The sequence below is a fragment of the Condylura cristata genome, unplaced genomic scaffold (assembly GCF_000260355.1).
Source record: "Condylura cristata isolate star-nosed mole 26May11 unplaced genomic scaffold, ConCri1.0 scaffold00024, whole genome shotgun sequence".
Classification (NCBI taxonomy): Eukaryota; Metazoa; Chordata; class Mammalia; order Eulipotyphla; family Talpidae; genus Condylura; species Condylura cristata.
In genome coordinates, this window is record NW_004567125.1 from 13639637 (window position 1) to 13666322 (window position 26686).

Consider the following 26686-nt stretch of genomic DNA (forward strand, 5'->3'; position numbering starts at 1 on the left):
CTTCCACCCATCAGTCCCCCCAGCTACTTCGGTGTAGGAAATGCATTGAACAAACTCTGTCTTCCAAGACAGAGAGCCACACAAATATCTTTCTCTCTAAAATGAAGTCGAATCCAGGACTTTGAGGGTAGAAACTCATCAGTAGTGGAAATGAAAGTCTTTTAAAAAATAACAGTAATTTCATTGTGAGTAACTACCACCTGATGCTAAAATGCCCAGTTACTCAAGGTTCTTATGTACCCAAAACTTGCTCTGTTGAAATATGTACTGGTTAGAGCTAGGATGACTGAATTCAGCCCGAAACATAAACCTCCACACAGTCAATACCAGGTGTTTACTTCCTTACTGAACCCAGTGGAAGAACTGGAAGGGAAGATGGTGTAGTTACAAACCGCTCAAAGGTGCTCTTCCAGATTGAATTGAGCAGCCGCCATGCTTTATGCTGGATTCTTTAAAACCAAAGCAAAACAACAGGACAAACAAAATGGCTTGGAGATAGCGCGGTGCTGAGAACCGGAGAGACCAGGGATTAGTGGACCTGTGGGTGGTGGACGGGGTAACAGGCAGCAGCCGCCAGGCTCAGGTCTCCACCTCAGTGGTCCCCACGGTTCCCTGGCTCACAGCAAAGTGGGAAGTGGGGGTTTTGAGTGTTCCCTTGTGCTCTGGGAAGGCCGGTGGATCCTTTAATTCCAGGACCACTCGGGTCAAAAGGCTTTTGAGCAGTTGCATTTCCCGAAGCAGAAGGTCCATGTCGGACTTCAGGGCTTCTGGTGCTCGTTCCAAGGAAGCTGGCGCAGTGCAGGCAGGCGGCCCAGCTGTGGGGGATCTGCCAGCAGCAGGCAACTGCTGCCCTGCCGAGGTGGTGTTTGGAAGGGCGGTGACCGACGGCACCGATCTGGACACCGGGGGCTTTCGGAAGGAGAGCGGCTTGCTACCGGGTGCCAAGGTTGCTGACTGCGGTGCTGGGGCGGAGGTGGATGTTGGGTCCAGAGAAGCTGTGAATGCAACACGCCGAGCACCACGCGGCTAGAACTGTTCTCCCACAGTTTGGGGGAGAAGGGTGTGCAGAGAGCGAGTGAGGGGAGACAGACGAGGGGCAAGGAGGGTTGGGGGAGAAGGGAAGGGGGGTGGAAGGTGGGAAGGAGAAGGCGGGTACAGAGAGAAGGGAGGAGCGAAAGTAGGGGGCAGGAGCGGGCGTGCAGGGAGAGTCGGGGGACTGAGAGGCGGTCTCTGCGGGATGGAACTCCGGGGAGGGCTGTGCGCACTCACCCCGTCCTGTGAGCTGCAGCCAGGGACTACGCTTACGGACGCTGCGGGTGGAGGTGGCGGCCTCGCACCAGTAGGACTCCAGCTCGTCGTGCTCTAGCTCGGGGACCGTGTACTCGGCGCCCCAGTCGAAGCGGCGCACTGGCCGGCTGTACTTGTAGAAGGCGAACTGCAGCGGCGTGTCGCGCTTCTGCGGGTGTAGGTGCGTATGGCAGCGCAGGACCACGCCGCCTCCTGCCGCCCCCCGGGCTTGCGCCGGGCCCAACACCCTCAGCACCGGGACCTGGAACAGCTCTGGGAAGAGGGACCCGAGGCTGAGGGTGCGCGCGCGCGACCAGCGGCAGTATCCTGGGACGACCCCGCTTTCCTACCAGCCACCCGCGGGGGCTCCCTGTTGTCCAGGAGGCCACCCGCAAGTGAGAGGAGGCTGTGCGCACGCGTGGAGGGAAGGGGGTACCGCCTTCAGAAATGTGTCCCCAAAGGACTGGAGGTCCTTTGAAAGGAGGTCACACCAGGCTGGCCCCTTCAGGTCACATCCTTAGGGTTCGGTTCTCCCGCCTAGAAGGGCTGGCTGCCAGTTCCCTGACCCCAGGCCCGCAGCGACCCCTACCACTACCTCCTTCACTCTGACTGGGGTTCTGAACAGATGCTTTCCGTATGGGGTCCCCCCCCTGAGTAAGAAGCCAGGGTGTATATGTGGGGGCATCCCACGCAGGCTGAAGATCAGGGCGCCTTCACTGCGGAGAAGAGGACAAAGCGTCCAGGGGGTAGCACAGAAATCCACCTCCCGGCCCCTACGTGAGTTTGCACCGCGTTCCCAGTACGCGGCCTCCTCCTTCCCCGGCGCCGGGTTTTCCCACCTTGCACGGTCACGGCCACCTTGGCGGAGAACATGGGCGCGCTCTCCACTGGTATGCGCATGGTCCCGGAGCACTGGTAGTGACCGCTGTCGCTGGCACGCGCCTGCGGCACGGTGTAATTGGCGCTGGAGTGGAAGTAACGGACCGCCTGCCCGTCGTGGTAATAATGGAGCTTGTAGACGGCTTTGTCGTACCAGCCGCGGCAGCGCAGGACCAGAGGCTCACCCTCGAACACCGACGCGTAGGGCACTTGCAGGATCAGCCAGTCTGGGACAGGCACCACAGACAGACCTGACTTCAAAAGAACCTCCCGCCCTGGGGAGTTGGGGGTGGGGTGGGGGAGTTTTCCATTTTTCTAGGCTTCCCTCCACCCCCACCGCCACCCCAGAGGCTATTATTTCCATTCTCCTCCCTTCTCCCCCCCCCCAGCATTCCCCCCTCCACCCCTTACTGGGTGACAGGTCCTGGAGAACCTCAGTTGGTGAGGGGGGGGGAATGGAAAGACTGGCATTTTTTTAGAGACCAAAGATGCCCAAGACTCCTTTTTAGCGGTAAAGAATAATGTGCACAGGAATCTAGGCTGACTCCTTAAACTGGTCCCTGGTTGACTTCTGACATGGTCCCTGCTGACCTCCCTAGCATCATCTTAGCATTCCCTCCCCAGCCGGTCTCCCCTATACCCTCCCTCCCCACCTTCCATTGCCAATGCTAGCCAAGTCCATTCACACTGCATTTGGGGTAGACACCACCCAGTTCTGAGTCCAGAGGCTATGAACATGCCATTTCTCTTTGCCAGTTTTAGCTGAGGTCTACTTGTCTTGCTTAGACCTATCTCCTCCCCCAAACTCCCCTGAGGCCCCAGGACAGTCTTAGGGAACTTCCCCAGAACCCAGTATATCTGCATCACCATCATCACAGCTGACACTTACATGCCCTGGCATGGCCCCTTTTAGGCATTTTATTCAAATTGAGAAAGAATTTTGCAAGTTAACAGCCTCAGTTTATGACTCTGAATTTTGTGAGCAGTAACCACTACTTGCTGTGCTCAGTATCCTAACTGTACTCGCTGACAATTTCCAAATAAGTTACAGAGTATGAATATGCAGTGTCTGTGTGTACTAATCTGGTTCCTCCGTGAGGTTCTTTAAATTAGCTTGTAAATTGTGGCCTACCAGGCTAAGATAACCTAACCTAACCTAACCTAACCTAACCTAACCAATATAATATTGCCTACATAAGAGCAAATCCTCTGCCTTAGTCAACTAATAATTTTATTTCTCTTACTCTGTTTCGAAACCCTTTAAGTATCCTCAGGAGTTAGTTTCTTAATTGACTTCTATGTATGCACATTATGTATACATATCTATAATAACATTTTAATTAAGTGTTTTGTTCAATTGCTACTTTTTTCTCGAACAGCATGTTGTAATTCCTTTTTCTCTTCACAACAACCAAAGAGATAGATTCTATTATTGTTCCTAGTTTACTGATGGGAGGTACTGAGAAGTATCACACTGTTTAAAACAAGAATAATTCCCACCCTCCACCCTTGCCTGAAGCCAGTCTGGGAGCCTCTTTTCCCACTTTGCTCTGCCCTTTTTCCATCCCAGGATCCCAGTGCCCTCTTTTACCCCCTTCTCTGCCCACCCCTGTTCTTCACAGTCTCTGCTCTCCTGAACTTGCCTATAAAGAGACAAATGTTATTTATAATCCCCTGTAGCAGGAGGGTGAGGGAACCTTTATCTCCACATGTACCACACTGGCCCCTGCCTGCTCCAGAGTGTGGATGGCCTCCAATCCCGCCATGATGGGCATGAGGCTCCTCTTCCCCAGGAGGGTGGCATCTCCAGAGCAGGCTTGTCGGGACACTCACCATTGGAGACGGAGAGGTGGATGGGGTCGCTGACTGGTGCTCCCCGTGTCTGACATCGATATACCCCTGGGGACTGCACCTCAATGCTCTTCTTGTGGAAGGGGAGGAGGAGGTGACCCAAATACCAGAGGGTGCTGATGGGCCTCAGCTCCAGGAGCAGGGGATGGTATCCATCACACCGCAGGGTTACCCGCTCCCCCTTGAAGATGGTTGTCCAGGGAGGGTGCAGAGACAATACGGGCTTCTCCAGAGTAGCTGGGGTTGTTGGGAGGGAACAACATGGGAAAGAAAATCAAGGTGAGGGATCCAAAGATGCTGTGTGAGCCTGGGAAATCTCAGAAAATGCCAACTTCCAAGACCGGGCCCACACTCCTGACCGCTCCCCACAGGGAGTCCCAGTATATGGGGCTAATAGCCCTCAGTCCCTCAGCAGCACCCATTACAGATAAACTGACTCATGGGCTTGAGGAGGAGAGGGAGAGACACTCCCAGAACAGAGAGGTTGCATTTACACACGCAGGTCACGTGAGGCAGGAGTGAGTTATGGAAAATAGGGGCGAGGGATGTGAAGACTCACCAGCTTGTCCACTGCTTGGAACTGCAAAGTAATAACAATAATTATAATAATTATTATAAATCTTGTCTTGATGATGACAAGAACAGTAGAGAAGTAAAGGGACGCTCTTGACCATGGGGGAGTGAACCCACAGCTCTCAAATCCTCTAATTACCCCAGCACTGACAACTCCCCTCCTCTTTAAAGCTCCAGAAGTACATAAGGAACTGTTTGGAGTGGAGGACTGAGTACCCTGCCCCCCACACTCCTTACCCCTCACCAGAGTCTTCACGCTGATGCCTTATCCAGGACTCACCCAGGAGCAGTAGGGTGGTCAGAACCCACATGCTGCAGCAGCTGCGGAAGGATGGGGAGGTGCCTGCTTGAGGTGGGGAGAGAGGTGGCTGGTGCTGCCCACCGAGTGCAAGGCTTCTCCTGCCCATCCCTGAATTGAGGATTGAGGTTGCTTGCATGTCAGCCTTGAGCAGCCTAAGCTCCAGGCTCTGTCTCATCTGCCACCCTGAAGCTACCTCACAACTCAGGCCAGTTCAACTCCTATAGAAACTGTGCCCTCTTTGGCTTAAGAAAGCCGTGTGGAACCCCACATTTGCCAGGTAGTTGCTGCCTTCCGGATCCCATGACATCCCACTCCTACTCTAGTCAGCTGTGTGAGGTCAGTTGAGGAAGACATAGCCTCATGTTCTCAGTGATCTCAACCTGTGTACCTCCACTCCCTGGTGCCTTACTTCCTTTTTCTACCCACTCCAAGACCCTTCCTAATTGCACCCCAGTTCTGGGATTCCTTACCTGTGGCAGCAAAGTAACTGCTTCAGTCCCTCAGAAGCTCCTCTCAGACACCCCCGTCCTGGACACACTTGTTGTGTTTTTTCAAGCCATGTGACCCAACCCTGGACGACAGGGAGCCTGAATTCTCATGTAAATACTTAATGAATTTTCCAACCTGATAGTATGTCTCTTTGGCCAGTTTACTGTCCTCACCATGGCTGCTTAGTCCTGGGTACCTTGTCCCCTTGGATTTGGGCAGGAAGGAGATGGACTGTCAGATGCTGTCAGCCTTCTAAGACAGCCTCTTCCCCTTCTTGCTTGTGGCTGCCCAAGGTTCCAGCCAGAGACCCCACAACTTCTCCTTTTGTTACTGTGTTGGTCCAGATTAAAAATGCAAGTGCCTCATAAGGAAAGGGGTTGGTCAACCAATGCTCTTGGCCATTTCAGGTCCTGCTTTGAAAGCAGGTTTTGGTAGAAAAAAGAATAGTATGGGCCTGAGAAGTGGGGGGGGGGGGATTTGATGACATGTTCATGACATGTTCATGGGGAGGGCGAGTTGAGCTAGATACTGGAGCAGATAGAAACCCCCTGCCTGACTCCCCATCCCTGCCAGGTGGACCCCACTTCCTCCACAACCTTCCCCAAGGTCTGCCCCATAGACTGACTGGTGACAGGACATCCGCTGTCCTTTAGTCTCCACAAGCTGACTCATCACTCTGACCCCAGTCTCAGCCTCTTTACCAGACTTCAGAAAATCTCCAGAATTAGGCTTCTCATCACACAGTGTTCAGATTTGGTGTGTAGAGCCTACCAACATTTCTCTATTTTAGGCTAAATGGAATATTTTTCTCCAGCCAGGACTTTCCCCACAGAATTTCTAGTTCTTTACCCCTTTGACCAAGCAGACAAATGTAGCAATTACTTGTTACCTGAGCCATTCTTTGAAGCCTCTTGTGCATGACATAATGCCTGGACAAGATGTGAGGGTCTTGAACAATGATCTTGAACAATAACTCTTTAAAGTTTATTCGGTGGCTCCCTGGGGAGTCTCGTGACCATTTCAGGAGGTCTGCAAAGTCAAATCCTTTTATAGCAGTACTAAGAGGTTATTTATCTTCTTTCACTGGGTTGATATTTGCAATAGTGCTAAAAGCAATGGGGATAAGGGACCCGTACAGCTAATGGCACCGACAGGTATTATTTTCCTTCATGTATTCAAAGCAAATGAAAACAAAACAAATAGAACCCTTCCTGGTGCTGCATGGGTTAAATACATAGCTTCTGCAGCATGAGTTGGGTCCCCAGCCAGGGAGGTGACCCACATGGTACAGCAGACCTCTCCTGACCCGCCCGCTTCTCCCTCAGCAGTTTAAGTTGACAATAAAAAACAATTATTAATATGGTTACAGATTCTGTGTTTCTGTTAATATGCCTGTTCTGTTCCCCGCTCTGTCTCTGGTGAACACTTTCACCCTCTACACCTCTGCCCTGTATCCCAGTTCTTGTGTGCATAAATAAATAAATCTTAAAACACACAGACACACACAAATCCTCAATGACACAGTAAATGAAAATCTAATTTTATTGAATGCTGAGCTCCTATAGGCATCTTCTTAATATTCTGGCTGATGATATGGTAAACATGCACTCCTGCCCCAGACTGAGATGGAAGAGCCATCTCCAGGGAGAGAGCTTGCATAATTGTTTGAGTTCTGGACTGAAGCCTTTTCATGGAACTCATTATTAATTGAAGGAATGACTGTAACAGTGGTCATTCAAATTTAGGTATATTGCAGACATTTTCTGAAAAGTGTGTCTGAGAGGACATTTTCTTTTCAGAAAAATATCTGACAGTAATATGGCCAATGATAAAACTAAAGCTTTCAAATGAAAACTAGAATTTTGGAAGACTATATTCATCATCATGAGTTTGATAGCTTCCCAGTAATTAAACTTTTGTGGTGATATTGAATGTGATTTTTAAAATATGTACATGAAATGGTAGCAACCTTTGAAAGATTGGTATAACTTTGTGAGTCAATATTTTTAGATTGGTATAACTTTGTGAGCCAATATTTTTAGATGACCCACACGTAGATGAAAGATACATGGAAAGAAGGACTAACAAATTTTAAGGTGACAATAAAAAACCAATTATTGATATGGTTACAGATTTTGTATTGCAACTCATCCTTAAAAAGCCACCACTTGCAAGTTTTGATATAGAATCAAAGAAGCATAACTACAACTAAGTGAAAAAGTTCTTAAAATCGTCCTTCCTTTTCCAATTATTTATCTGTACGAGGCCAGGTCTTCATCACAAATGTCCACTGACCTCTCTTCTGAGATTAGAGATCATATTACATTTCTTTTCTTTTCTCCTAATAGACCCTTGAAGGGTACTTTGCAAATAAATCAAATTAAAGGCCAGTGCTTCAGTACTGAAAAAAAATTAGCTATCTTATGTGGCTGATTAAGGCTGGGGAAATGTCTGAAAGAGTTGGATTTATTGGGGGTGTTGAGAATCTTTTACATGTCCTTGGCAGGACTCTCTGGGGTCTCCAACTTGAGGCGATGGGATAGAGCCCTTAGTTCCATCACCAGGTAGCCCAGGAGAACTCTCACATCCTGCATTTGTTTGACAAGAACACCCATCTGGTGGTGCAGGTGGGGGTCTGGCACTCGGAGGGGAGAGGAGAAGCCTGGGTCCTCAGAGGAAGAGACAGGTGGTGGAGGCAGAGAGCTGGGGGGCTCTGTAGGAGTGGTTTCTGGAGCAGCTGATTTCTGGGGAGCTGGATTCAAGCTGGAGGGTGCAGCAGGGTTGGAAGGACCTAGATGAGGGAGCAGGAGGCACATGTGAGAGTGAAGTCTGGCTCAGGCCCTACCCTCGGCACCCTGGCCAGCCTCCGTATTCTCAGAAAGTAGTTGTGGGCCCCCAGCAGAAACTTGGGGACTCTAGTGTACTCCTTGTCCAAACCTGAATCTGGAGTTGGACACCTTGAATATCTTCAGCAGTGAGGGCTTTGTCAGGAGGCAATGGACACTGGCTGGTCAATTCCTCTTTTAAGGTAGAACCAAATTCCCTGAGTATGGACGCGGTGGGTGGGAGCTAAGGCAGCCTCGCTACCGTGAATGGTGTTGCTGTGATGTTGTTACACTGAGCCCCCCTTGTCTCAGTCTTTAGTATTTGGATGATGCCCTCGTTATCCCCTTGGGGAATGAGCCCCTCCTGTTACTTCCATTCTATTTTCTTTACAACATGACTTCAAACCACAGATCTTTCCTTTCGGGTCAAGTTCAACCTTCTGAAGGGGGCTCCCAGAATGGACATTAATTCCACACTACTACACCCTCATTCTAGAGACCATCTCCTTACAAAATAGCAGAGACTGTAAAAGAACGTGAGGTCAGTGGGGCAGCCGTGGCGGGGCGTGGCCTAGGTCGTGGTTTGGTGAGGTGTGCACTGTGGTCTGAAGGACAAGCTCCCTATTCGTGCTCCTCTGCCACCAGGAACTCCGCTTGATTGTTCCTTCCTCCTCTGTGTCCTTTCTTAACCACTGACGCCAACCCCAACTCACAGGCTCACTCTCCCTCTTCCCTCTTCTCAAACACACACCAAACAGACACAAGGTACACTCACCCTGCACCCTGAGCTCCAGCACGGGACTGTGTTTCCACACGTGGCTATCCTCAGTGGCTGCCTCACACCAGTAGGACCCTGAGTGAGCCCTGGATGCCTTGGGGATTTGGAATTCTGGGGAGAGGTCACCACCACGCACCATCTTGCCATCTTTGTAGAAGGAGAAGAGGAGGCGGGCAGCTGACCTCTGTGGGGACAGCTTTGTCTGACAGCTCAGGGTCACCGGGCCCCCTTCTGTGGGCTCTGCTGAAGGTGTGGCTCTGAGAACTGGGGCCGGAAACAATTCTGGAGGAGAGAGAGGCCAGAGGGAGAGCTCAGTCTCCTATGTTCAGGTGGACCCACGACAGGCAAAGAGCCACTGGAATTCCTCCCCCGCCTTCCCATCAGGGAGATCCCTCTTAGAAAAGTTCCATTTGGACCTTTCAACTCCTCTTTAAGCAGAGCAGCCTAGAGCTATCGTCATCAACCAGACATGGTTGATCTCACCATAGTCCAGAAACCCCATCTGTGACCATAGGGAAACAGAGATGTGGGTGGTTGTAACTATGTGGGACTCCATGTTTGAGGGGTCACCCCCACAAGAGGGGGTTAATTGACCTGGACAGATAATGCTGAGGTGAGGCCCGCCTAGAGCCCCTTTGGGCACAGGCCAGTAAGCTGGCCCATAGGCCTTCAGTGATCACACCACCACCAGGCCAAAGGAAGAGGACCTGGCGCTCTCGCACAAAGACACTGCCCCTCACCCTCACCTTGGATGGTGATAGCCACAGAAGAGGCCGTTTCTGGACTTCCAGAACCAGGGCTTTTGAAGACACCACTGCAGTGGTAGTGCCCGCTGTCTTCCTCTTGTGCCACGGCGATGGAGAACTCCATGTGAGGTCCAGGGGGACCCAAGGCTGAACCATCTCGGAAGAAGGTGACCTGGGCCAGTGGCCAGTCTTGCCAGGCCTGGCAGTGTAGAATCAGCGGGTCCCCTTCAAACACAGGTTGGGCCGGCCCACGGAGGATCAGCCAGTCTGCGGTCGAAAGCAAGAGCTGTCACCCTCTCCCACCTTTGGGAACATCCACAGTGCTCTCCACAGCACACCCTCACCCTCCAAACATTTCTAAGAGTTCAGGTCACTGTTCCTCCATTTGGGGGTATGGAGTAACATTTTTAAAACCTGAAACTGAGGACACCCTGGCTGCTGATGGGGAAAATGGTACCCTACCCCAGCAGTCACCTGGGGTGGGGGGGGTGCCCTGCTGAGAGGAGAGGTTTGGAAATTGAGGGAGTGCTCTGGTCAGTCCTACCGTAGGACACAATCAGATGGAATGGCTCGCTGAAGGTGTAGCCCTTGCCCTGGAAGTCCATTTCCTGTGGGTCAGTCAAGATGTCCTCGGTGTGGCAGCCACTGTCCTGGGCACCGACAGGTCTTTCATGCTGCAGTGTCTCAAGGCAGGCAGCTGCGGAGGGCATGTCCCAGAAGAACCAGGTGGCTTATACTGCTTCCTCTGCCTGCACCCAGCCATCTCCAAGCTCCCAGCCTACAAAGGGGGCAGGAAATTGCCCTCCACAAGGCTCCTTCCTCTCTTTGTTTGAATGAGAATCAGAAGATACCAAATGTGGTTTTGCAACCCACCCATGTGGGTCTCTCAGAGGGACAGTTTTCACCTGGAGACTTGGTTTCCAGGTGTTCTCCACACATTGACTGTGGGAACGCAAGGAGGGAGAGGAGCAGGGTAGGAACTTACCACTATGACCTCCAGCTTCTGGTGCAGGAAACGGGAGGCCCGAGACAGCTGTGATCCCAGGGCAGGCGAACAGCAGGCAGGAGGGAAGGAAGGCCATCAGAGTCCACACTCACTGGGTGTTTCCTTTGTACCAGACGTTGCCAGGCACTTCCCCACATAATCTTATCTAATTTTCACAAAGTGACTAGGTACCCGGTTCCATCTCTATTTTATAAATCTTAATGACACAGAAAGGCAAATTAACTTACCCAAAATGTAAAAAGAGAGTAGAAAACAGAATGAGAAAGTCAAGTGTGTCTGAGTCTGCACGCAGTGGGCATTTACTTCACTGCTCAGACACGATCCATTCCAGTCCTCGCACCTGCCTTGGGGGCTTTCTTCCTAGCCTCATCTTCCTCCAAGTCACTGGACTCTCATCCTTGACTCTTCACCTGACTATGTTGTTTTCCTAGTAGTTTTCAACATGTGGCTGTGTCTCTCTTCCCCTTTCAGCTCTACAATAGGCAGCTGCCTCTCTCTCTTGATGTCCTCTGCTTCTAGAATTTTCCCCACAATGGTAGAGCCCTTTCTCTGCCCTTCTCTCCACCCCCAATCCTTTCCACCCAGCCCATGCTGGTAACAGTGGGACAATCTTCCTTTGAGTTATGGATTCTCTGACCTGGGCCAGAGAAGTGTAGCTGTCCCATCTTGATTGCTACTTCTTGTCCTCCCTTTAGCCCCATGGTCTTCCACATGGACTTCATCCTTCCCTCTGTCCTTCCTTGTCCCTCTCTGCCCCTCTTCTTTTTCCTTAATCTCTCACTGGGCCATACTCTTCTTTGACCTTGTAGTTTCACCTTACTTAGCAAGGTCTCTCTCTTGACATACTAATTTTTATGACATCAGAAACAGATGCCCCTTGAGGCCTTCTCTCAGCTCCCCGCCCCACACGGGGGCCCTTTCAGTTCCCCTACAGGCCCTCCACAGGACTCAAATGCCTCTTCTTTTTGAAAACAAAAAATCTCATTGGGCTACCAGGCACTTTCACTCAATAAACTATGTGATTGGTACTATTCTCATTTTATGAATGAGCAAATTGAATTCAGAGAAAAAAAGGGACCTTTCAAAGTGACAACTAGTAAATAGAGGAAGGGCTTGAGAGCATAGGATCTGATTCCAAGCCAAGGGGTCTCACCATACCAGTGCTACTTTTATGAGTTCAATAACACAATTCAACAAAATTATTGTGCTGAGAATTCAAAGATCAATAAGACAAGGTTAAAAAACAAAAACAGGCTAGTGTCTTAGGGGTTAAGTCTCAGCACTATCACCTCTGTGGCCTGAGTTCAATCTCTGGCCAGGGAGCTGACCCACATGACACAGCAGACCACTGCTTGCCCACTGCTCCCCTCAGCAGTGTATTTCAGTAGATCTGCCTGTTCTTCTCCCCACTCTGTCTCTGGTGAATCCTTCACCCTTGCATCTCTGGCCTATGTATACAGTTCCTTTACATTATTAAATAGAACCAAAATTTGAAGGGGAAAAAAGCATTGTCCCTGCTTACAAATAACACTCAGTTTCTGGGTGACAAAACTATATAAAGAGATTATTCAGCAGGAGGAAGAAACTAATAAGAAAGAGGCCTCACAGGCAGCCATCAGAATAGAAAGGAGAATCTCCTGGTGAAGATACCACCTAAACTGAGGTTTTGGGATACCTAGAGGTTGGTATGAGATAGGGGACCAGAGAGTCATGGGGATAGTGGCTTCAGGCAGAGGTAGCAATATAAGCCAACTTTGGAGACAGGTAAGAGTTTGGTATGTAAATGTATTAGTATAAGCCAGTTGGGATTTATTGAAACATAAATTACAAGGTTCAAAGGGTGGGAGTCCAGGTTGAAGCAGTTAATTAGAGGCAAGTTTATGGTGGGCATTGTGTGCCATGATCAGGAGTTGAGCTGACGAGCTTGAATGCTTGAAATCACTTGCTGCAGAATGCAAAATTCATTTTAAGGACAGAGATGGGGATGTTAGTCAGGAGGTTATTAGATGGGCTCAAGTCTGAAACAATGAGGCCTCATCCCAGGATGCCACTAGTTACGTTTTAGGGAAGGGACTGACTTTAAGAACAATTGAGAAGGCCAATTTTGCTGAAATTGCAGAAGGGTTGATTGCAGAAGACAGAAGAATCTAGGTTGTTGCCCAAATCTTTGGCTTGGATGTTTGGGTAGATGCCATTAACTGAGATCAGAGAAATAAAAGATGCAATTAGGAGAGGTAGGGGCCAAGAGGACAGATGAGCTCAACTCTGGTGCAATTGTGCTGAGAGATCTGTGAAGTACACTGGTAGGTGTGATTTGTGCAAAGCTTGATATTTGCAGGTGAAACTCCAAAGCATGACTGGGACTGGCGAGATAATTTAGGCCACTTACATAAGTCTTATCCAGAAAATAAGCCCACTAAGGACATTGTGTAAAGAAAGGAGAATAGGCAGCTGAGGATGCAACTGTAGAAAAAACCAGTCTTAAGGGGAAGAGAAGCGAAGCCACCAAAGGAATCAAGAGAGGTATGTAAAATACAAGGAGATATATGGCACAGGGAGTCAGACAAGTGGGGAGTGCTGAGAGAAGTGGCCAACAGAGAAAGAAGTCCAGTAAGAGGAGCATTTGAATATGCAGTTGCTAGAGGTTATAGCCCACTGGGTAACACTGACTCTAGGGAAGCTGGACTGCAGGCATGGAGGAGCAAGTGAGAAATGAAGATTAGAGATAGTAAGAGCAGAATGCGCTTTCCATAAATTTTTCTGTGACAAGGAAGCAAAGAGTTGAATTGTAACTCAAGAGAACATCATGCTCAGGGGACTTACATTATGGAAAGGGCTTGAAGATTTTAATATCCAGAAAGATCCACTCAATCCTGCACACAACACACTTTCTCTGTCTTCATGTCCTACCTGCAAACTTTGCTTCTTTGGAGGGCTGAAGGTAGGTCCACATTTCTCTCCTTTGTCTTCTTCCCTCAAAGTCGGGCATAGCTCCACTCCCACACCAACATTCAATCATTTTACTTACCCAATAATACCTGGGCTGCCCAGAGCATAGTAGGAAAACAGTAGAAGGCCCTGGTTGTAAGGACACACCCCGGCTTCATGGTGAATGTGGTTTGTTCTCTGCAGCCTCTAGCACACTGATTTTCTTCAACATGAAACCCCTCAAATTAGAAAAGAGGAAATAAATCTAACTGTCTTATCTCCCCGCATCTGGGGCCTATTTTCAACTTTGTGATTGGCTTTCATCATTCAGGTTTGGCCAGGTTGTTCCCACATCAGTTTTCAAATGGGCCAAACACAGCCAGCGCATGACACCGAGAGTTATACCTTCATTTATTTGTTCAAGAATTCCTGGTAGAGCTCAGGAGGTCTTGCAAAGCATGGAATTGCCTGATTTCCCATTGACTTCCTAAACACTCCACAGAAAGTCAGTGTTCCAAGGGAAATGGGAGGCAGGCAATTGCTGAAAGGCGACCCAGAATCTCTGGGAGAGTAGCAATGAGGTTTCAAGTATCCTGCCTGCTCCAGCTCCAATCCTTGTGTGGTGTTAGTGACCGTACTGAGCAAGGCTGGGTGAGGAATGTTGGCAATGACACTACATCATATTCACATTAATCCCCTGTAGGGGCCAAGTACCTAAAGTCCATACACCTCATTGTATACAAATTTCTCAGCCCTGTTTCTGCAGCACAAGGAAGGCTATTCAATCCCATTGGAAATCTGAGTATGAAATAGAGAGAGTCCCCTGGGAAAGAGGAGAGGGGAAAAGAAAGTGGGTTCCTGGAGAACCCAGCAGTAAGCCTGGGGCTCAGGCTCATGGTCAGAGCGTCAGCCTCCCATCCTGAGGAAATTAGAGACAGGAGGCATCGGATAGCTGCTGAAACCTGAGGCGACTCAGGGGCAGCGGCACTATGGAGGCCACAGCACCTCTCCATCTCTTCTAGCTAGCTGGCCTCTGGGAGCCATGATCCCTGCCTCCAGTACAATGCTTTGGAGTGAGGTCTCCTCACTCAAAAAAGAGGCCTCTTTTCATAATGACCACATTCCTCTCCCTTCCCATCATAACACCCACCAGGACCTCAGTTGGTTACATGAAGATGATACAAGGGCCATCAGAAGGGGGGGAGGCCGTCCTGTTTGAAGACCCAGAGGCACCCGGTGTCCCTTCTTCAGTCATGCAAAAACCACAGGTCAGAGCAGACACATTCACATGAGCCACAGAGAGAAGAAAGCAGTATTTCTCATTCTAAAATAAGCATTTAGAATAAATTTTCCACTGTCGGAAAGGCATATGTTTTATGCAAGTGGCCCCAGGGAATCCAGGGTGGGTTGAGCATGGGTGTGGGGAGAGGCAATGAGGCAGTAAGTCTTGCAGCTGATGTGAAGTGAAAGACCCAGCAGAGTCACAAGAGGAAGACAAGTCCAGGACAAACTTGTGTAATTTAAGAGAATGAAATGTGTATAGATGAACCTTCACCTTAGCTTGCTCTAAAACACAGAATCTCAGGAATAGACAGGACTTTAGGGACTGTTGAATTTTTTCCCCATCTCCCACTGCTGTGGGACATTTGTTACAATTGATAAGCCTACACTAACTGACACATCATCACCCGAAATCCATAGTTTACATTGGGGTTCACTCTTGGTGATGTACCTTCACTGGTTTTGGAGCATTTGAAAACTGATCTCTGTTCAAAAGGTTGATAAAATTTACAACTCTCTAGCAAGACTGCCAAGGAGAAAAAAAAAAGAAGACACATCACCAATATTTATATGAAATATTTATATGAAATAAATGTGGAAAAACAAGGAATTGAAATAACTAATTTTGAAAAAGAACCAAGTAGGATAAATCAGTCTACCCTATTTCAAAATGTGCTATGTGGCAACAGTAATCAACACTGTGGTGTTGGCTGACAGACAGATACATGGACTATTAGGATAGACTAGAAATAGAAATAGACCCACACCAATATACTCCACTGACCTTTGACAAAGGTACAAAAGTATTCAACTTGAGAAAGGCAGTTTTTTCAACAGATGTAAAAAATGGGGGGGTCGGGGGGAAAGGGAACCTCATTCCATGAAAAGTAATTCAAAATGGATCATGGACATACACAAAAATGTAAAACTAGAAAACGAGAAGCTCTTCAATGTCTAATCTAAGTAGAGACCTTAGAATTGATACTGAAGCATGATGTAGTAAAAGATAAATATTTTCAATGACTATATGGAAATCATAAATGGACAGATTTGATTTACTCGACTAAGAATAGTTACAGAACTGCATGCTACAAGCTGTTTGATGAAAAGTCTTAAGTAATCTTGTTAATTTAAGTGAAATCATGCTTTTCAGTAAAAGTAAAAGAAGATATGTAGGAAACATTTAATTACTGTGGACACAGGAGTACAGCAAACAGAGACTGTCTCGTAGGATAAGTATCTCAGATGAGATTATATCTCTATAGATTCCTTGTATTAAAAAATGGAAAAGAGGACCCTCCCTTATGGCACAGTGGGTTAAAGCACAGCACTAAGAAGCTAAAGCCACTTTAGTATGAGTTCAATTCCCCACCCTGGAAGTGACTCACATGGTGCAGTAGTCGCCTGACTCACCCAATGCTCCAAGCCTCAGTAGTGTACTTCTTCCATCTGCCTGTTCTGCTCCCCACTCTGTCTCTGGTGAATCCTTTTACCACACTTGTGCCGCTTTTCTGTACCCCAGTTCTGTATACATACATAAATAAATATTTTTAAAAAATGGAAAAGTACTGGAAATATGAAATGGGATTGTGGGGCCTCCCTAGAGGCCTATGTGTTGTCTTAGTGATATCACTGCCACAACCCACCACCACTGCCTGAGTTCACTCCCCAGCCAGAGAGTTACCCACATGGCACAGAAGCCCTCCCCACCCCCCACCTCAGCCACTGCTCCCCTCAGCAATGTATTTCAGTGGACCTGCATGTTCTGCTCCTGACTCTGTCGCTGGTGAATCCTCATACCCCTGCATCTCTGTTCTTCAATGCAAAAAAAGAAAGAAAGAAAGAAATGGGATATTATTCAACATTAAAAATTATAGGAAAAAAAAAAACAGGAAAAATTAACAATGTGCAAGATAGAAAACAAACAAAAAACTTGATCCAAAAAATCAAAAACTAATTCTGTGCAAAGATAAAAGAGATCTTTGACAAGACTGATTAAGATAGAGGTATAAAGATTTTTTTCACTATCTAATCATTAAACATTCTGTTGAGTATCTATGAAGGAGAACTGGGATGACCATAAAATTGTGTTCTTGAGAATTGACTGTATTTTCCCTTAATAGGGGGATATTAATGAAAAGAAGATAATTTTTCTAAAAGATCCCAGGAGAGTTCAGGAATTGGAAGAATCAATACAGGAGTGATTTTTAAAATAAGAGGAGAGCTGAAAACTCTATTTAAGGACAAGTTAGACTCTTGGAGACAATTTCCTACTCAGGGGTAACATTGTTCCCAGGGCACTTATTTTCCCTCTCATAAATTTCATTCTCAGGGGAAAGGGAACCAGTCAGTAGGCACAAGTGAACCCAGGCATCTGGTATACCATCCATTTGCCTTTTCTCAGCACACCCCTAGCAAACATGCTCTTGCTGTGCCAGCAGGTAAACCAAGAAATAGGACAACAAAAGATTCGGGAAACACATATTTAATACAAAAGATGGAAATTCCAATGACAAAAGCTGTGCAGGGAGCCTAGAATCAAACAATTCAAACTAGGAATGGAGAACATTCCAGGAGGGAAGCGCTTGCCGCTTGCGATAAAGGAGAAAGGAGGATCCTGGGGGAGGAGAAGAGAAGAAGCAGGGAAACTGGAAAACAACTTAATGTGTTTCAACCCATAGTATAGGAACAAGTTGCTATAGAATGTTTTTTTTTAATTCTGGGAAAAGCTGATAATAGGCACAGAGAAAAACAAATGACACATGTGAAGCAGTTACTATCTCTAAAGGAAAAAGATTGTTTAGAAAAGGAAATGTAATCAGAGAGCATTATTTGTCACTGAAATGAACAGTCGTCAAAAAATTGTGATAAAGCTATATTAAAAAACTGGGTCAGAAAGGAGGAAGTGTAGTGTAATAAAAATAATCTTTGTATTCTTAGTAGGAATCAAATAGGTAACATCTAACACTGAAAAATAAAGAAGTGCTACCATATGGTATTACTTGGCAAATGGAGGTAAATTAATAGAAGACATAGTTAAAACTGATGAAAACGATTGCTTCTCAAAATAGGACTGAGAAGATATGAGGGAAGGGGTAAGAAACAGCTATTTCTTGTATACTGTATTTCACTAGACAACTCAAATTGTGTGTGTGTTACTTTCCTAGGAAATAAAAACTTTAAAATTGAAAGCACATTCTCTTCACACATACATTTTAAAACTTTCACAAGTAGAAAATCATATAGTTCACATTTACCAATCTCTGTGCAATAAAAGCAAAAGATAACAAAAATGATAGCTCTCATTTTCCTTAGACAGAAAACAAGCGAAACAAAACACTCCTGTAAATAAAACTTGACTTAAAAAAGAAAACAAAAATAAAGTTATAGCTTGTTTAGAAACATAACAATGACAGGAGCATATATCAAAGTCTAATGGGTGTGGTCACAATAAAAGTAAGAAGAAACATTAGTGTTTGGTGATTTTGTTTAAAAACAAAAGTTTATAAATAAATGAAAAATACAGTAAAACTAAATAAAGTAGAAGAAATACATTAGAAAACAACCAAAAACCAGACTTGATCAATCTTTAAAAACTGTAATGAGATTAATAAGTGAAGCTTTGGCAAGTCTAATTAAGATAAATAAATATAGTGGTCAAGGAGGTTGATTTCAGCAATCATTCCACTTTGAAATGATATTATGGTGGTTTGATTGTGATTGATTTAGGAATGGGCATGGGACCCTGTCCTCCATAATACGCTATGACGGGCAGGTTACTAAAGAAAGATTTCTTCATTCTTAAGAAAACAGAGAACAGTAGGTAACTGTGTTCTTTAACTGTCTGGGTACGATGCTTAGAAATCCTGTAACCATCCTGCTGTTGACCGGAGGGCAGCACTCAGCAAACCCCAGAAAAGTGGCCCAGAGTTCTGATGTTATGGGGACACCTTGTCTCTGGACTAATGTTTTCCAAGATAAAACATTTCCTCATAGTTTATGCCAACTTGAATCATCATTTCCTGTTATTTCCTGTCAAAGTTACTTAACTGAAAAAAAAAAAAAGCTCAAAGGAATGAGAGAAGGAAGTATAGATATCAAAATTATAACCAAAACACAGAAAATATAATGAGCAATTGTACAACCATAACATGCACAATTTCCTAGGAAAGTAAACTTTTTCAAGATTGACTCTAAGAGATAGGGAAGAAAATCTGACCAAAGCAATAATGACAAGAAAAAACAGCTTGCCAAAGATTTATTGTAAAATGGTAGCAAGTCCACATAGGATTTAGAGGAGAATTCTATCATATCTAAATGAATGAAAAACTGTAAGTTGCTCCTGGAAGGGAAGACTCAATAGGACACCAACATCAAACCTTACTCAAGTGCTAAATAAGTAGAATCAATTTTACCAGTCTCTTAATGCTACAGAACTCTTGAGTATCTGGAAAAGAAGTAGCAAAATATTAGCCAAGAAAATCTTGAAACAAAAGGGGAGAAAACTTGCCTTCTAGATATCAAAGTACACTATAAAGTAACAGTTAATAAAAAATATGATATTGATGCAGAAATAGACAAATGAACAATGCAAGAAAGCCTGAGAATGTGGGGGATTTGAATGATAAAGGAGCATGGAATTATTCAGTAAATGATCTGGGTACAATTGATTTCTATATTCATAAAATGGTTAGGCCTTTCTTACACCAGATCCAAAAATAACTTCCATATATATTAAGATCGAACATTTTTTAAATGTTCAAGATAAATGATTACCTTTTGGAACTCTTGGGGTAACTGCCTTCCAAAGCATGTTATATAACCCAGAAATCATAAAAATTTCATTCATTCATTCAGCAAGTACTAATTAAAAACCTGTAACTGCCAGGCATGGTTCTAGACACTGGAATACATCTGTAAATAACACAAACAACCTGCTCTCATCTTAACGTATATGTAAACTAAACAAACAAGGCCTCCCTTGGAGGTGCAAGGGGTTAAGTCTCAGCACTATGAAGTTATCCACAGCTGCCACAGCGGGAGTGCAATCCCCAACCAGGCAGCTAATGTACATGGCCAGACCTCTCCTGTCTCCTCACTACTCCCCTCAGCAGTCTATTTCCATAGACCTGCCTGTTCTGTTCCTCACTCTGTCTCTGGTGAATCCTCTCACACACACATTCCTCACATCTCTGGCCTACACTAGAGCTCTTTTTCTTTTTTAAAGTTTTGTTTATTTATGCATACACAACTAGGTATAGGCCAGAGGTGCAGAGGGTGAGAGGATTTACTGGAGACAGAGTGGGGAGCAGAACAGGCAGATGGACTGAAATACACTGCTGAGGGAAGCAGGGGGAGGATCAGGAGAGGTCTGCCTTGCCAGGTGGGTCAGCTCCTTGGCCAGGGATTGAACTTGTACTGCAGTGGCTGTGGCCAGCTTCATAGAGCTGTGCTTTAACCCACTGTGCCACCAGGGAGGGTCCTATACTATAGCTCTTGTATGCAAAAATAAATAAATCTTAAAAATAACATACGATATAATGAGTGAAACAAATTAGAGATACTCTGATTACACTTTTTTTTAAAAAAGCCTTATTTGAGTTTGTTCTGTGGCACCTGATTTCTTTCAAACATCCTCTTCAGCGAGATTTTCACTGCTCATTGTTCTCCCACATCTATTACTCTGCTTTTATGTTCTCTGAGGGGGCAGTGACAGAGTCCTTTAGAATCGATTGGTAAATATTAAAAACGCCCAACACTGACAAGTGTGTCAGAAAATCGGCATCCTGGTATGTTTTGGGATGACATGTAAATGAATTTTCTAAAGACAATATGAAAACATTTGAGTCAATGATTTCACTTTTAGAAATTTACCCAGCAGAAATATTCACATATCCAACAAAAAATATCAAGCAAAGATGTGGTTGATAATGGCATTTAAAAGGATGAAAAATTGGTAGTTGGTTAAATATGGCCTAGTATTTGAACTATGGAATACTGTATAATCCTTAAAAAGTTTCATGAACATGCTGTACAATATGTTAATAAAAATAAATCAAATGAATAAGCATATGTAAATTTTGACCCTACTGTCTTTTTAAAACTGTATTAGATGCATACCAAAAATTGAGAAATATGTACCAAATATTCAAACAGTGGTTTACTTATAGAATGGGGGGGTAGAATTGGAAAAAAATGAAGACAAGGCCCTCCCTGGCGGTGCAATGGGTTAGAGCACAGCACTGTGAAGCTATCTGCAGCCACTGCAGCATGAGTGTGATTCCTGGCCAGGAAGCTGACCCACATGGCGTGGCAGACCTTTCTTGACCCACACACACCCTGCTCCCCTCAGCAGTGTATTTCAGTAGATCTGCCTGCTCTACTCCCCACTCTGTCTCTGGTGAATCCTCTCATCTCCTGCACTTCTGACCTGTACCCCAGTTCTGTATGCATAAAATAATCTTAAAAAAAAAAGTGAGGACAAGAAGGAACATTCACTTTTACTCTTCATATTTATTAGTTGAGCTTACGTGCTTATGAGTATGATTTTTTGCCTATGTGTGTTTACAAGCATGTAAAAATATTACGTGACCTGAACTTTAGAATAAACACATCCATGTTGCTAGAGACAGACTTGTGAATTGATGATCTTTAAATGTTAACATTTATTATTTCTGATTTTTTGGGTTTACAAGTGATTGTGATGAACATTTTTGTTACCTGTAATTTTATTTAAAATATAATTTGTATAGTACAGCAATTTATATATAAACAAAAGGAAGTGAGTCACTACGATGTGATTTATAAATAAAGGCACATATTACTATGAAAATGACAGGAGAATGTGAACAGAAAAATCACAAGGGAAGAAATATGAATGGCTAACACTCTTAAACTCTCTAACCCTGAGGACATAGTTTGGCATAAAGTGAGCCCCCAGTAGCCCAATCATGGTCGCTGCAGTTCCTTCTTACGAACATATGTGAGTGTGAAGTCTGACTGTGGGACTAAAAATGTGGGAATGACAGAAACTACCTTACCCAATAGCGGAAGCCTATAAATCCTGACTGCAAGGAGAACGATACAATCAGACCATGTTAGTCAGCATCCTGGGAAACAAGGCCTCACCAAAGGCAAACAACAACCTTCCTCACTCCCAAGGAAGCTGTCAGTCATTTCTAACCTGCCAATGACTTTTCTGACTTCACATCCTCTGGTTACTCTAACTGGAGAGCAGCAAGCCTGGAGAGCCCAGTAATGCCCACTGAGGACTGGTGTGAACTTGGTCTCCTGAGCACTAGTGTTCCAGAAGAGCATGACCACTTGCCATAGGGAGAAGACATGGAAAGAACACAAATTCACTGGAAGAAGAGGGACTCTCATGCTCTACTCCAAAATACCCATCTCTCCTCTGCACATAGTACCCCTTACTATCTCCCCAAGATTCTTATCATTGAAAAAAAATAGATGTTGGATCAGCCTACACTCCAACCATGACAGCCTTTTAAAAGGTAGACAAAATGCTGGCTTAACAGTACTTTATTAAAAAAGTAATACATTAGCTGTATAGAAAAACAGAGAAAGAAAATAAAAATCACGAGTAATTCCATCCCCCTGAAACACCACTTTTAATGTTCTGGCATATGTTAGTATAGATCAACATTTCTGAAATCATATCTGCTTGTAGATATTAGCATTTCTCATGTTTCTATAATTTCTGTCATTGAGTGGATGGAAGGTAGAAGATTCTTGCTGGCTGGAAGAACAGAGGCACAGGAGGAATCAATTCACTCATCGTCTGGGCCAAATTGTCTGTAGCTTTGGGATGGGGAGCTTTAGGACTCACGAAGAACACACTGAAGATTCTTCTCCTTCAGAACTGTAGCACCCTCTGGTGCACCCCTAAGAGAGTTGAGGCTTGAAGACACCAAATCCCAGCTTCTCGTTTCTTTTCCCACATCCCCAAGATAACAGAGATTAAAGGTGCTTCTGGAAAGCAGGGGGCTCTGCTTCTTCCTCTGTGCCATCATGATGTGAGAGAAGTGAATAGGTGACTATTTTCTCAGCCTGCAGGAAGCAGAAAGGAGCCATGGGCATCAGACAATTCACAGGAATGCAGCAAAGGAAGAGGCAGTGGGAGTGGGAAGAGGGAGGGTTGCTGGGATCACTCACTTCAACTTTGGCAGCCTCTTCAGAATCAGTGAGATTGGCTGTGGGCAAAAAGCACAGAGGTCAGCCATAGCCCTGCTACAGTAGGTCGCCTCATGTTGCTGCCAAGGCTGTAAAACCAGGCCCCCAAACAGGCCAGGACCCCTGTCCCTGGCACAGGTCTCTAGGCCTAGAGCTGAATGTGGTCAGTCTCCCAGGTATGGCCTTGTCTATAGGCCACAGTGAAAAGGGGAAGCAGACACAGGTCACATTCTTTCCAGAGAATGACAGCATTTTCAAGAATCAAACCATGCAAATTTGGGGCTCAGAGACACTGGAAAAGTGTGGGGAGAGCTTAGTGCTTCAGAGTGAGATGAAATCCAGATTTTTGCCAATGAGAGACTTCACAGAGAGAAGTCCCAAGGCTCTTTCTACATGGGCCTGATGCAAGGCATCTTGGTTGGAACTTTGAAGACTCTGGTGCTCCATAACATTAACAAGGAAGTGTGAGGATGAAGGAGAGCAAGAGGTTGCAGGGAAGCCAGCCAGCCAGCCAGCCAGTCAGTACTTCTCCTGGTAAATGGCTAAAATACATCAAACTCCCTCATGTTTCTCACAACAAACTCACTTTGCCAGTGTGAGAAGCAGCCTTCGCATCTGCAAAGCAGCATGTCCCAGAAGTTGGGGAGAAGTCTAAATAATGCATCTAGTCTCTTTACTCATCTCCTGGCCACACAGAGTTCCTCTTTTGCCATGCCACAATTTCTGGATCAAACCACATTCTGACTTCTCCTTCCAATACATTACCACTCAGCAATCTCAGCCACCTAGCTCTGCCTTGGAAACCATCAACCCCAGTGCCTGACTTCAGAGGTGCTTAGGAAAATATTTGTGCCAGTGTAGACAGAGCCAAATATCAGAGTGGCCCATCCAGCTGTGTCTGCATTTTTTCTAGCTCTGGTTTGACTCTTGTGTAGATTCAGGTCTGTGTCCCCACTTGACCTGGCCAAGGGACACAGGGGCCTTGCTCAAAGCAGTGTCATTTTGTGCAAACTCTCAAATCTTGGGGGCTCAGCTCTGAATCATACGTCACAGGATGTGAGGTGGCGCCCTCTGGGACCTCCTGCCATCTCTGTTGTCACGGAGCCCCTTGAGAAAACTCTGACTTTAGCCAGTCAGGAAGTTGCCCGGAACACTCCTCTCCTTTGCACAGGGCAAGGGTCAGTGGGCACTGACTCAGAAAGTCAGGCCTGGAAGAGCTCAGAGGACCTCAAGGACAACCCACTCATTTTCTCAGTGAAGCAACTGAACCTCATGCTGGGGACAACTTGACAAATAGCCACCTTATGATGAAAACAGTTAATCCAGGCCCACATTCAATAGCCCTTCAGGAGTGGACATCAGAACCAAGATTTGCCCATAGAGAACAGCCCACTAGTTTCCTTAAACATCCCCCCCCCCAAAAAAAAAAAACATTCTGAAGCCAAAACATCTCTTAATGTGCCACTAAAGCTGGGTTCTACCACTCTCACACAGCCAGACTGCTCAGCAATCCAAGACTTACCCCTGGCCTCCCCACTTTCCTTCTGAAATCCTACTCCCTTTATCCTATCTGCCTCAACCTCATAACTTATAACCCTTGTCCTGTGCCACTTCTGCCAAAGTCCCCAGAAAGACCAAACAGCTGTGTTTCCTGCTTTGGAAACGTCCCCATCACTTCGGTCCCGGAGATTTGGACACGGCCCTCCCCTCTCTTTCTGGAACTAGGGGCAGGGCTTCTGCCTTGCAACTCATGGTTTCAAAGTGGCATCATCAAACTTTTTCCTGCATCTTTTTCCTTCTTCCCTTCTACTCCTCGTCAGTAAGGGTCTCCTCAGGCCTGGGAGTTAGTCTCAGAATGGACTAAGTGATTTGAACCTCTACCCTCCTCCCCTGCTCGCTCCACCCTGCTCTACCCTCCAGGCCCCTAGCTCACCACACACAAGCCTCTCCTCGCTGGCTCCACGCATCTGTAGCCCCCAGTGGGTCATCATGAGGGGGAGCCATACTCACCTGGCTCCTTAAGAAGGGTATCTATTATTTGACTGTGCTCAGGGGCTCCGAGGAAGGCTGAGAGGGGCACATAGAGGTTAGTAGGATTATGGGATGGGGTCTGAGATCTGAGGACTAAGGTCCAGGGGCTGGACTAGACTAGAAGTAGCAAGGCTACCTCTCTCCTCTCCACTACCAGGTCTCTTGCCCAGAAATCTGTGGTCCAGCATCACTGGGGACCCCTGGGAGAGTCAGAACAGCTACCCATGGTGTGTCTCTTAGGCCCACGATGCCTTTTACAAAGCAACTCTCTCTCTCATAATTTCTCCTATTGTCTTTGTATCCAAGTCCTGGTAAACTGATGACAAAGCACGTGAGATATTAGTGCCATTACTTTCTCTTTCTCAAGTGTTCTTCCCCTTTCTTTCTTCAGCAATGTGCCTTTCAATGTGATGTCTCACGGTGATTTGCTTATCGGAGATCCACTTTGCTTTCCTACTCTCTCAGCTCTTTTTCCATTCGTCCTGAGGACAGAAGCTGCTTTCCCAGAGTGGATTTCTTTAGCTGACAAATCTGCTATTGAATAAATGTCTGTGGAGCATCTTACTGCGTGGCAAGCTCTGTACTAAGCGCTGGGTAAGGGGTAGGCCCAGGAAACACGTCACTGCTCTCCTGTGGTGTTGCCAGCACCATCGGAACACAGCTAAATTCTCTGAGGTGGCTTACATGGACCCCTTACCCATCTTTCTGCTCTGTCTCACCTCCTTCCTCCCTGCCTTGCAAGTTATGGCCCCTCCCCTGACTCTCACTGTGGTCACGAAGTGTCTCATCTACAAGTCTTGTTCCCCACACCTAAAATGTTCTTTTGGCTCTCCTTGCCTGACTGATGACTACTCTCCAACCTCACATCTTCTGTCACCTCACAGCCTGCCGTGCTGTGGCTGAGGAGTGTCCAGAGGCTCCAGGCTCATGCAATATTAACCACCCCGTGCAACATTTCTAGGTTGCGTCCTCACCTTCCAGATGAAGGGACTGAGGTGGTGTGAGACTACCTGAATTTGGACGGCAGGTGAGCCACGTGGCTGAGATGTGAGCTCGGGCAGCCCAGCCCCCAACATGTGTGGCCCTCCTACCCACACTGCCTCCCTCAACCTCCTCTAACTGCCCCATGCTGTGCTGGGTTCCCCAGCTCTTCTGCCCCCGTTGGTGTTTCTCAGTTGTTGTTCACATCCCACCTAATGAGTGATCTCTTTGCGATTCTATCTTCCCCACATCCTGTGAATTCCCAGAGGGCAGGGCCTGGACTCCATCCTGGCATCGCCTGCCTACCGTATGGTGCCTGACACACAGCAGGTCTGCTCAAGCCTCATTGAGTGAATGGATTAGTAACTGGATGAATAAGTTAAAAGTGGGGGATATAGTAAATGCTAAGGATTCTGTAGCCCAGAATTGAGGGTTCTGGCAAAGGCTGAGAGCTTCCCCAAGCAGGAAATGATCACAAGAGGAGCCACAGATGGGAAACCTGCAGGGATTATAATTGAGATGGAAAAAAAATGTACAAAA

The 26686-nt window shown here is 46.2% G+C and overlaps 3 protein-coding genes across 6 annotated transcripts in view; all 3 read right to left on the reverse strand.

The window, feature by feature from the left end:
• Positions 1–393: 393 nt before the first annotated feature.
• FCRLB (Fc receptor-like B) lies at positions 394–5573 on the reverse strand. The gene is made up of 8 exons (XM_004688438.2): positions 5554–5573; positions 5362–5462; positions 4871–4911; positions 4577–4597; positions 4000–4254; positions 2127–2393; positions 1264–1560; positions 394–995 (listed from the first exon to the last, which is right to left on the reverse strand). The coding sequence occupies exons 1-8, from the start codon at positions 5554–5556 to the stop codon at positions 580–582; spliced, it is 1401 nt and encodes a 466-aa protein (XP_004688495.2). The 5' UTR covers positions 5557–5573; the 3' UTR covers positions 394–579.
• Positions 5574–7869: 2296 nt separating this feature from the next.
• Positions 7870–13840, reverse strand: FCRLA (Fc receptor-like A). Its single transcript, XM_012728909.1, has 6 exons — positions 13764–13840; positions 10715–10762; positions 10274–10426; positions 9730–9996; positions 8981–9265; positions 7870–8171 (listed from the first exon to the last, which is right to left on the reverse strand). The coding sequence occupies exons 1-6, from the start codon at positions 13789–13791 to the stop codon at positions 7870–7872; spliced, it is 1083 nt and encodes a 360-aa protein (XP_012584363.1). The 5' UTR covers positions 13792–13840.
• An 8517-nt stretch (positions 13841–22357) lies between these two features.
• FCGR2B (Fc fragment of IgG, low affinity IIb, receptor (CD32)) overlaps positions 22358–26686 on the reverse strand; it is a 16089-nt gene continuing 11760 nt past the window's right edge. For 3 of the 4 annotated variants that reach the window (XM_012729007.1, XM_012729005.1, XM_012729008.1), the window contains 2 exons: positions 23117–23154; positions 22358–23011 (listed from right to left, as the gene is read on the reverse strand). In XM_012729007.1, the coding sequence (XP_012584461.1) occupies positions 22922–23011; positions 23117–23154 (128 nt within the window). In that variant the 3' untranslated portion in view covers positions 22358–22921. The remainder of the gene's footprint in view (positions 23012–23116; positions 23155–26686) is intronic. The other variant, XM_012729006.1, reaches the window with a different exon arrangement.